This window comes from Cucumis sativus, chromosome 1, assembly GCF_000004075.3.
Source record: "Cucumis sativus cultivar 9930 chromosome 1, Cucumber_9930_V3, whole genome shotgun sequence".
In the NCBI taxonomy this organism is placed as follows: domain Eukaryota; kingdom Viridiplantae; phylum Streptophyta; class Magnoliopsida; order Cucurbitales; family Cucurbitaceae; genus Cucumis; species Cucumis sativus.
The window spans coordinates 6,755,831-6,766,744 of record NC_026655.2 but is presented as its reverse complement, the minus strand read 5'-3'; the positions used below and the strand labels follow the sequence as shown (position 1 = coordinate 6,766,744).

Here is a 10,914-nt window from a genome sequence, read left to right as displayed (position 1 = left end):
AAATATAATAGAATTTTAAAAAATATCCACAAAAATTAGAGTATTTTATTCAAAACTAAATCATTTCTTCCCAAAATAATATGGAGTAAGTTCTCTGTTAAAAAGACATTTTGGAGGAGTTCTTTTTTACAAAACAACACTTTCAATTCTATTTTTAATCAATAGGTTAGCCAAAATCATTTGTTTAGGGGAGAGTTCACCCTGAATCTAAAACCACTCTCCAAACAGAAATAATCATCGTAAGATAAATTTTATGTATAAAAGAAAAAAGTTGTTTTTAATCCCTAAGATTCAATGTTGTAATTTCATCTCTATTAAATTTAAAATTTCACAAAATAATTATTTAAAATTAATCAATATTGACATCAAAAACCAAAAACTAAAAGTGGAAATTTATTTTTTAAATTAAGGTAAAAAAATGTAATTCTTAAAATTTAGAGATGAAAACAAAAGTCAAATCACAAGTGTAGATTTATAATATTTTGTAACACGAACTAAATTGAAACTGATCTCGAAACTTCTTGACAAATAGATGAAAATAATGTGGGCAACCGAATTAGTAGAGATTAGAAAAGGAATCATAATATCGTCGGGGACAGGGAAACACTACGATGCTTCTTCGCAGCATTCACATTCAGAATGAAATATTATATAAAAATCTCAAGCGGAGGCTGCTCTCTATCTCTTCCAAAGCACTTTACTTCAACAGATGGCTTTATAAAAAGATCAAAACAAAGGAGTTGGCTTAGATTCAAAGCAAACAAATCACAACCCCTTCAGGAAAAAGGACCCTACAACATCTCACATCCTTCATCCCAAAACCTTCTTTCCGTTTCTTCAAATTTACAACATCAAAACGAATGCAACATAATAAACCCACCAACACATTCTACAAATCCCATTACGGAATGGCTGCAATTGCTCCTGTTGCCATTGGAACTCGAGGAACCATTGGTTCACTCGTCAAGAAGGAAATAGATTATTTTGCCAAGATTGAGCTTGAAACCTCCATCAGCTCACAGAGGTCTCAAGGACCTGAAATGGCTTCGTCTGGCTGTAGAAGTTCACCACCCACCTTCTGGCAATCTTTAATGTCATGGCGAAGGAAGACGAAGCTAACCAGCAATCGCTTTGTTACAAAAATGTGCTCGACTTTTGATGCTTCGAGAAGCAATCGAATGAATAAGATTTCTGGGTTGAGTTATACGATCCTTCAGAATGATTTCCATAGCTTGCACATGTAGATGCAGATGGATGTTTCATAATCCTCAGAATATGTATCATGAGGTCAGGATCTGCAAGAGAAGCTAAAAGGCAGCTTTTCTTAAATTTGAGTTGTTCAATGTTGCTGGTGCTTTATATGGTTTGTGTTTCCAAATTCTATGAAGGAACTTCCTAGGATTTCCAAGCCACAGAGAAAGGGAACCAATTAGCTGTTTCAAGTTTCAATCATCAAGGTACAATCCAGTTTAGGAGAAAATATTCAATTGTATGGAAGAACTGTGGCTCTTCAGATGTTTCTCCTTGCAGGTCCATGAGACAGAGAAGAGAGAGGAAAAGAATTAGTGCAGAGATGTAATATAGTTGTGAAAAATATAAGAAATTCTTCAATTTTGTGATCTTCATTACACTTTCCTGCCTCCCCCATACACCTCAGATTCAAGAATGAGCAAACACAATTGTAACTGGCACTACAAACAACCCAGGATCTCACATATATTTACGTTAGTTTAAAAAAAACTACCTAGTGGCACTTTATTGTATTTTGAAACATTCTCTCTAAAAATATTAGTTCTCTTGGACACATGGTTCACCAAGTATATTTGTTTTCGTAGCAAATCAAAAAATTGAAGACATGCAGAAGAAACATAAGCATTTTATCAGGCAATTACTTGCTATCCAAATTCACCATCGCACAGAGGGAATATTTTGAATTATAACAAGAAAGATATGATTAAATCTGAAGACGCATAAAATCCAATGTTAAGTTTCATCTTTATTGACATACAAAATTGCTCAAAACAATCTAGCTTCCATCAATACAGCAATTACTAACCTAACAGGAAGGTCAACGACAACATTTCAAGCACATTATCACCCTTCTTGAAGCAGGTCAGAGCCTACCAATAGTTAGAGAATTCATTCAACTACAGCATTACAAATTTCAGCCAGTGGTAAAGCTAGAACATAAAAGACAGTAGAAATTCAGCATAGCCTCTCAGAAGGGTCACAAAAAGTGCTTTTTGATAACAGCTTCCTGACAAATCAATTAACTGCATCAATGTAAAACATATGCAGAGAGTGATTAGCTCAAGCCAAGAAAAAATTCCTCGTTCTCTAGTTTTTCCTCAAGACTCACTTGGTATTGATAGTTGCACAGGAACCCAGAATTTCCTCACTGAGGTAATCCAGCTTCAATTTCACTCCACTTCTCAACATTCTTTGAGAACCTCTCTTTGATTTGCCCAATAAGTTGCTTTGCCTCTTCGACCTTCGAAATACTAACTAGCCCATCAACAAGAGACTTCATTGTACTGAAATTTGGAACCCACCCCTTCTTCATGCTCTCCAAACAGATCTTGAATGCTGTTTCATAATCTCCTCCTCGACAAAGGAAGTAAGTCAAAGTGAAATAGCACTCACTGTCTGGTTGGCAACCGCTGTTGATCATTCTTTTAAAAATGCTCTTAGCTTCATCTAGATTTCCTTCCTTACAGAATCCATGAATCAATTCACAATATGTAACAGAGTTTGGATCCATACCTCTGGATAACATCCCATCAAATAAAGCTTTTGCTTCTGTTGATCTCTTCAATTTGCAAAGACTGCGTATTCTTGCATTATATGTAGCAACTCCACGTCGCACGCCATATTTCTCCATCAAATTTAGGACCTTCTCAACATCCTCAAACTTCTCTTCCATGTAGCACCCAGCAAGCCAATTCGCAAAAGTAGTCGCATTTGGTTTGACATCCTTCCTGTCCATCTCTGCCACAATCGAAGACACTGAACTCGACGAACCCGACTCCGAAAACGCCTTAATCACTCTGTTATAAGTATCGATATCCGGTTCGATTCCATAAATCTTAGGGAACTCCATATAAACCCGTTTCAGTTCCTTGTAATCCTTAGCTAAATTACAAGCAAATAGCAATGCATTTAGCGTTTTAACCGAATGACGCACACCCAGTTCATCAATTTGCTTGAAAGTTCTAATAGCATGATCAAGCATATTAGCCTGGCCATAAAGAACAATAGCGTGGCAAGCAAAACGCTCGTTCTTCAAATCGGGACGAGATTTCAATTCCTCGAGGAACCGGCGAATCCCATCGAAATGCTTAAATTTTGAGAGCTTGGAAATGGCAACAGAGAAAGCGATACGATCGAGATGAAATTCTGGAGTGAGACTAGCAGCTCGGCAAATATCAATAATGCGCTCAGGATTTTCCTCCGTTTTCAGTAGGGACAGTGCAGCCCTGGACTTCTGTTTCGCTGACAAGGGATTAGAGGAATCAGGAGAAAGGATTGTGGAGAGAGAACGGTAGTGAAGACGATAGTTGATATAAGTCGAGTTCGAAGGGAAAGCAGAACGGAGGCGATAGAGAAGCGCCATAGCTCGAGACTCGTCAGCAGATAAAACTTGAGAAATGAGGTCTAGGGTTTTGTACAAAAACTTGAAGACGAAGGCGGGGGCTAAGCCAATCTAGTGCAGATGCGAAACACGTAAGACTGGTGAAACCTTTAATCTTGTCCGTTGTTAAAATCTGAGATTTCAAAAGTATGATCAACGAACGGTACAGATGGAGGAAAAGGGAGGAAAAAAAATGATCCGTTAAAGATCGGGATTTTGAACCCGACGTGAATCGAACACGCAACCTTCTGATCTGGAGTCAGACGCGCTACCATTGCGCCACGGATCCCACGGTGATAGCTTAACCACAAAATAAATATATAATTATTAAAAATTGACCTAGAAGCCAATAATATGGGTGTTAATAGGTTGGTGGAGTTGTTTTCTTCCCGACTTTAACATCATTGAGTAAGATCGGCCGGATCGGTTTAACATTTCAAAATAATTTTGAAAATTCTCGATTTCAAACTTTTCGAAACGATCTCTCTTATTTTTCAAGAGACTGACTTCGATTTGATTGGTCGGCTCAAGTTTTTAGTCTATCATGTTCCTCTATCAAATAGTAGGAAGAAAAAAAAAACTTATTTTAAGCATAACATGTGAGATATGCACGTCATGATTTCATATTCAATACAAATTTTGCTTCGAATATGGACTCATTATAGATAAATACCATGCGAAATAATTTACTTACCATTAAGGGAGTTCATTTTCTTTACAAGAAGGGATGGAAAAACACCTCCTAAATTCAATCATTAATTCCTGCTTTCACGTTGCTACAATTAACTTAACTATTTCAACTTGAATAAAGAAGAATTAAATATTTTTCTATTATTAGATTAAGCATGACTACATTATCATTAAAGAAAAGGAAATTAAAACAAAAAGATGAACCGTCCAACACATTATATCCATTCGATTTCAAATTTGGTTTGTATTGTTTGGACGAGACTTCCATTCATTTTATTTGTCTTCTTTCTAAATTATTTAATGATTTGTATTTAACAGATTTCATACTCAAATCATGCACCTGACAACAATTTGTTTTCGCTTAGCAGATTTATATTTGGCTGATCACACTTAACTAGCTGCTGCTGCTGCCCAAATTTGTAGTTCACAATCGGGTAAAATACAATTTAAAAACAATTAGTCACTTTGTCTAACTTGACTTCTTACTATTTAATTAAGAAGAGTGTTATTACCTATAACATTTTATTAGAAATTTTGAAAATATGTCCAAATACTTTATTTTCGTATACGATAATTATTATTTCTTAATCAATTTATTCATATTAAGAGATTAATTTTAACGTTTGTTAAAAAGAAGAAATTAAAATGGGGAGTATACTACCAAAATTGTATTTAGTAGAAAAAACTCCACAAGGGACCAAATCAAAGTTTATGCTTATCGAAATGATGTCACCAAATTATAATCTTAGCCTTAATTTGAATATCTAAAATGGGAAGATTCCAGCTTGACACAAGGTAACCAAAAAAGAAAAACAATAAACAAAGAAAAGTAATTTCAAATGAATAACAAAAGTTTAAAAAGAAATATTGATAAACAAATATTAATGAAGGTAATGTATAGTTTATTTTGAAAATAAATATTTGGGTTAATTTTGGTATAATAATTTAAAAGAGGTTAGGGATAAAATATGACATTTTATAAAGTATGTGGAGGGAACGATTGATTACTCCATTTGTTCTTTTCCACAGCCTTCGTGAATTATGAATTGATTACTTTGGAAAGAGCGACCAAAATAAACAAAAAGGCCGAAGTCCAAAAAACCCAAAGAAAAATCCCTTTTCTCCTCTGTCTCCCCTCTCTCCTCGCCGGCGTTCCGGTGCCTCTCTTGCCGGCGTTCGCTTGGTCTTCTCAATTCATCAGATTCTCGGTTCTCTGATTCTACGGCGGAGAGGGAGGGCGATAGTGGGAAAGATTCTTTACTATTTAGGGAAGAATGACGAGATTGCAGCTGAACTTGACGACGACCATGGAGATGGGAGTTACGGCATCCAGCTGGTGGAATGACATCAACGAATCTACTTTTTGGCAGGATCGGATTTTCTACTCTCTTTGTGCTGTATATGCGCTAGTCTCCGCCGTTGCTTTGGTCTCTCTCTCTCTTTTGCTTCCCTACCCCATCCATCTAAACTTATCTGCTATGTGTGGTTATGGTTTTGTATTTGATTGCTAATTGAGTAAATTGGTAGGTTTGGGTGCGTTTCCATTTCCTAGAATTGCTCCTTTTACTCACTGATGGGAGCCAATCGTTATGGTTTATTTAATGTGAATTTTGGGAAATGGAAATTTCATATTCCAATAAGTACAATTTGTGTTTCCCATTATTTAATTCATTTACTTTCCGGGCTTTGAATGCTTTTCCCCAAGTAATCAGGGCTTCTTTAAGCTTTCAATGTCTAGCTTTGCGTTCGCTTTAACAAGAATGGGGGAGCAAAGTAGAGGTGTAGAATAAAGATTTCTGTGTTAGATTCTGGGCATCTGGAACTTATTTTGTGTACGTGCGTGCAGATTCAACTGATAAGGATCGAATTGAGAGTTCCAGAATATGGCTGGACGACACAGAAAGTTTTCCATCTCATGAATTTCATTGTCAATGGAGGTAATATAAAAATAGCGTTCGACTTTATTCTCGAAGGAGGCATTCTAAGGTTTTAATTGATAGTTTCAAACTTCGTGATTCAGTACGTGCAATTGTGTTTGGGCTCCACAAGCAAGTGTTTCTTTTGCAACCAAAGGTAAGTTTGCACGAGTAGTGTTTGAACCTTCGATATCATTTATGAAAATTTACCTGGACCATATCTGGATCTTTGATATTATTTGGGATTCGCCAATTGAAACTCTAGAGATTTGGAGAATGAATAATCTGTATTCCACTGTTTTTGATGATGAAGTAAAGTAGCCTACTTATAAGTACCCAATACTCTAGATTTACAAAGATATTTACAATCAGAATCTGGAAATTGTTATAACAGACGTTCTGTTACAACAGAAATATATTAAAAAATTTATTTGACTGAATCCTAACCTTTCCTGGGCTCGAATTTAAGTTCTTAATTTTTTCCACCGTAGTGAAAAAGACATTTACCACCATTATCTTATCTACTTATTGCCAAGCTGTTTTACGAGATAAAAGATTGCACATTAGTTCTCTTAAAATATTGATGTTGATGATAACCTATATAAGAGATTACACATCGTATTGTTGTCTTTTGTGGAAGATCTTCGTTACAAATGTTCTACAATTTTGGAACTCTTGCAATTTTTATAGATCATCTTGACATTTTCTCTATTGTTTAGCAAATTAAAGTTACCGGCTCTTTTAGCTACGTTTCCAAGTGGCATCTTAGTTTCTCTTCCCTTTTTCTTTATTTATAGAATCTCTTAATATTTTAAAGATTTCAATAGTCCCATGGCCTCTGAAAATCTTAAAAAGGTGTGATGAAGACTATATCTTGTATACTGAGGTATGTCAATTAATTCTGAATCAGGTTCTACTATTGTTATTGTTGGAACTTCCTGGGCTTCTTTTTTTCTCAACGTACACACTCCTGGTCCTCTTCTGGGCAGAGATATACCACCAGGCAAGTTTTGTTTATTGTATTGCTGTCTGTTTTCTTTTAAAATTTTCTTTATTGCAATCAAGGCTGTCTTCCCTTTTTAGTGTCTGAGCTGTCATTGATATTGCCATCATTTTGGGCACAATGAGGATTGCTGAGTTGTCCTCGATTGTTTTGATGCACAGGCAAGAAGTCTGCCAACAGATAAACTAAGAACAGTTTACATTTCAATCAACAGTGTGATATATCTCATACAGGTATTTTTAACACCGTTACTCTCAACTACCCTTGTTTGAAATCAATAAGTAGCCAATTCGTACTTGAAAATCCTTGACTGAATTTTGAATATTATTTGGAAGGGTGAGGTAGTTCCTTGTATTTAAATTCCCGAGGAGGGATTTTACTGAATCAAATTTAATAATCTATGGACAGGTTTGCATTTGGATATACATCGGAGTGAATGACAACAGTGTGGTAGAATTCATTGGAAAAATTTTCATTGCAGGTTAGTCTGTCTCCAGTGATTTGTTTCCTGTGTACAAGAGGTCAAGTTTTGTAGTTTGAGTCTAGAAGATAATGTCATTATTTTATCCCTTTCTAATAACCATTGCTTCCTTTGATTTTGTCAGTGGTATCGTTCATAGCTGCATTAGGCTTCTTGATATACGGTGGAAGGTGAGTATCTACTTCATGACCTTTCAATTTATTATTCAATGCATCTAGATTTTGTATTATCTTTGATTACCCTTACTGACTACTTCTCTTGTTTGAAAATCTTTAGATTGTTTTTCATGCTTAGACGTTTTCCAATTGAATCTAAAGGGAGAAGGAAGAAACTTCATGAGGTATGTGTCCATTGTTTATTCGTGCTCTATCATGATGTAACCACAAACGCCCTTTTCTTCCTATTGTATGAGGAAAATTGAGTTACTTATGAAGATTTCTATCCTCCACATCTGCATGTAATATTTTAGCAACAGATGACGTAAGTTCTAAAGTTTATACACACAAATTATCTGGTCAAACTCCATTTGCTTTTCCGTAGAAACTGTCACCTGAGATGCCATAATTACAAGGGGGCTGTAGGTTTAGAAGACATTGTTTGGTTTCTGCAACGTGTGCATTTTATTATTCCTACTTTAAACTTAAGTATATCATTTGGAAAATGTGATATTAATAAGCTTAAGACATATCATATATACACATACATGTCTTCGACATCTGAACCCTTTCCTCAGGCTGTAGGATTTGTAACTACATTAAAATTTCACCTCAATGAAGATGAGAAAAAAATAGATAAGTTTCTTATAAAAGAAAATAGAAAAAGTAAAGAATTGATAAGGGTTTAGAGTAGGATCAAGGTTGTTATTTGTAGGCTTTTTAGCCGTTACGTATGAGTTTTCATGTATATTGTGGATCCGCCTAAATCATGCTTACTTGCTTTTAAATACCCTTTTTCTTAAAAAATGATTGCAGGTTGGATCTGTAACTGCCATATGCTTTACTTGCTTCCTCATTCGATGCTTTGTGGTATAGTTCAACCTCCTCCTGTTTAAGCATAGGGTGACAAACTTTATAAATAAAATGGATTTTGCCGTTGAAGAAACAACTTTTCTGACACAACATGAGATTCACAAGATGTTTTTTTTTCCCCAACTGTTGAGTGCAGGTTGCTTTATCGGCTTTTGACGCTGATGCATCACTTGATGTTTTAGATCACCCTCTTCTGAATTTCATCTACTACTTGGTACTTTACTTTACTATGCTTGTTCCTGTTTCATATATCTGATTTCAACATACTTTGGGTTGATATTAACAAATTTTGTTAAACTCACAGTTGGTCGAAATTCTGCCTTCAGCATTAGTGCTTTACATATTACGCAAATTGCCTCCTAAGAGAATATCAGCTCAGTACCACCCCATTCGTTAGTCAATGTGCATTACATTCTGTACACTTCTTCACCTCCTTGGGGTTGGTTTTTTCAATATCTGGGAGTAGTGGATTCTTACCTAACTGGAAGAAAAAAATATGTCAATGTGGCATTCTGCTGTGGCATGTAATGCCAAAGAAAGTCCCAGCTATTTGCTGCTGACTGAGAGCAATTATGAAACTCTTCTTTCGGTGTTGTCTGATTTGTGAACAACTCATTCTATTTGGTCTAATTGTGCAAAGATAGATTTGTGTAAGATGAAGTATTGTGTGTTTTGATGAGTATCACACTGTTGAGGACTCGATAAACTGCTTGTAATTTATTTTTGCTTATTGATGCTATGGTCTGTGATTTTGGTTAGTATTAGTATACAAGTGATGAGGTAGATTGATTTGCGTCTCTTCTGAATTTCTACCCGAGCAAGGTTGAAAATGGCAGAGAATTCCTGATTAACAAAGGTATCAACAGGCTGGTTGTTATGGGCCTGTGGCAAAATTAATTTGAGCTTCTTCCTGATTTGGCAAAGTAAGTCATAAAAATTATGTCACCAACCAAACTTGCAAAACTCAAAAAAAGAAAAAAGGCTCAACCCATTAAATGTCAAAAAGTTCGTTGATATACCCTTGATGAATTATTACAGTTTTCTAGAAGTTATTTTGAAGTTGTAAGAGACCATTTAGTCTACTAAGTATAGTTAATAAGTATGTGGTTGTAAAATAGCATCTGATAATTGGTTCTTGAATTTTAAAAAATAAAAATAGAAATATGCATTTCATCTTAGTTGAATTGAGGTTTACGAGAATAGATCTATTTGGTTTTTAAAAAGATATATTTTTAAAATAAAAATTGCATTCAATGATAAAAACATTTAGAAAAAAAACAACAATCATAAGACTATTAGACGGTAATCATAGAGTTATCGATTTTTAGATTTATTGAAAATGTAGTAACATGAGTCATATTATCATAATTTCTTTTTTACTTATTTAACATAACAAGTCGAGAGTTCATTGATAAATGTAAAAATTAAAAGTTGGGATGTGACGATGAGTTACTCACACTAAATGTTAAAAACTTGGAATTTAAGTTGTATGTCAAACAATTCATCGGATTCAAAAATTTATACGGTGATTACAAACATTTGCAATTCTTTTTTCGGTCTAAATTGGTAAATTAACATTTTTAAGGAAAAAAAAAAAGAAATTGTAATGAAGGACCATTTTAATAATAATAATTAAGGACCATTTCAATAATAATTATTACAATTTTAAAAAAATTGTAATTATAGCAAAACTATTGTTGATAGACTTGTATCGTATTTGTCACATGGTAATTTTTTGAAATGTTGCTATATACTTGAATCTAATTGCTAAATTTACAACTATTCCAAAAAAAAAAAACAATACAAGCGACAATAAATTTATGTTTTAAGAAGGATCAAATATCAAGAAGTATAACATATCCACTTTTAATAAATATTTGAATCACTCCTTTCTTTATTAATATGAGTTTATAGTTAATCTTCTCTTAAAACAAAAGACATTCACATGCTTTTTTTAATTAAAAAAATACTACTTTTATATTATCAAAGGTAATATTTAAAAAAAAATACATCATACACAAGATTTAGAAAAAACAGGTGGAGATTTGAACCCGAGACAGGAACATAGAGGTGCCAATTGAGCTAAGCTCATGTTGACTATGCTTGTATACTTTGATAAATAATCATAAAAATCTATAATAGTTATATTTGATAGAATTCAAAAT

General features: G+C 34.2%; 3 protein-coding genes and 1 non-coding gene across 4 annotated transcripts; 2 read left to right on the top strand and 2 right to left on the bottom strand.

Moving 5' to 3' along the window:
- The first annotated feature begins 908 nt into the window (after nucleotides 1–908).
- LOC105434455 lies at nucleotides 909–1,244 on the top strand. The gene has a single exon (XM_011650120.1). The coding sequence runs from the start codon at nucleotides 909–911 to the stop codon at nucleotides 1,242–1,244; it is 336 nt and encodes a 111-aa protein (XP_011648422.1).
- A 710-nt stretch (nucleotides 1,245–1,954) lies between these two features.
- On the bottom strand, nucleotides 1,955–3,657 carry LOC101212082 (pentatricopeptide repeat-containing protein At1g61870, mitochondrial). The gene is made up of 2 exons (XM_011654444.2): nucleotides 2,360–3,657; nucleotides 1,955–2,273 (listed from the first exon to the last, which is right to left on the bottom strand). The coding sequence occupies exon 1, from the start codon at nucleotides 3,611–3,613 to the stop codon at nucleotides 2,396–2,398; it is 1,218 nt and encodes a 405-aa protein (XP_011652746.1). The 5' UTR covers nucleotides 3,614–3,657; the 3' UTR covers nucleotides 1,955–2,273; nucleotides 2,360–2,395.
- Nucleotides 3,658–3,848: 191 nt separating this feature from the next.
- Nucleotides 3,849–3,920, bottom strand: TRNAW-CCA. Its single transcript has one exon. It is a non-coding gene; the product is annotated as a tRNA-Trp (tRNA).
- Nucleotides 3,921–5,309: 1,389 nt separating this feature from the next.
- LOC101212327 (tobamovirus multiplication protein 1) lies at nucleotides 5,310–9,532 on the top strand. Its single transcript, XM_004145057.3, has 11 exons — nucleotides 5,310–5,748; nucleotides 6,168–6,258; nucleotides 6,342–6,394; nucleotides 7,148–7,240; nucleotides 7,402–7,473; nucleotides 7,649–7,721; nucleotides 7,846–7,891; nucleotides 7,998–8,061; nucleotides 8,693–8,746; nucleotides 8,886–8,963; nucleotides 9,054–9,532. The coding sequence occupies exons 1-11, from the start codon at nucleotides 5,596–5,598 to the stop codon at nucleotides 9,144–9,146; spliced, it is 870 nt and encodes a 289-aa protein (XP_004145105.1). The 5' UTR covers nucleotides 5,310–5,595; the 3' UTR covers nucleotides 9,147–9,532.
- The last annotated feature ends 1,382 nt before the right edge of the window (nucleotides 9,533–10,914 follow it).

Bases quoted from the DNA above. Each gene is read 5' to 3' on its own strand.
- LOC105434455 (XM_011650120.1), top strand. From the start codon at position 909: ATGGCTGCAATTGCTCCTGTTGCCATTGGAACTCGAGGAACCATTGGT.
- LOC101212082 (XM_011654444.2), bottom strand. From the start codon at position 3,613: ATGGCGCTTCTCTATCGCCTCCGTTCTGCTTTCCCTTCGAACTCGACT.
- LOC101212327 (XM_004145057.3), top strand. From the start codon at position 5,596: ATGACGAGATTGCAGCTGAACTTGACGACGACCATGGAGATGGGAGTT. The intron at 7,722-7,845 runs GTTAGTCTGTCT...TGATTTTGTCAG, and splicing joins TGGAAAAATTTTCATTGCAG to TGGTATCGTTCATAGCTGCA. The intron at 8,747-8,885 runs GTATAGTTCAAC...TGTTGAGTGCAG, and splicing joins TCCTCATTCGATGCTTTGTG to GTTGCTTTATCGGCTTTTGA.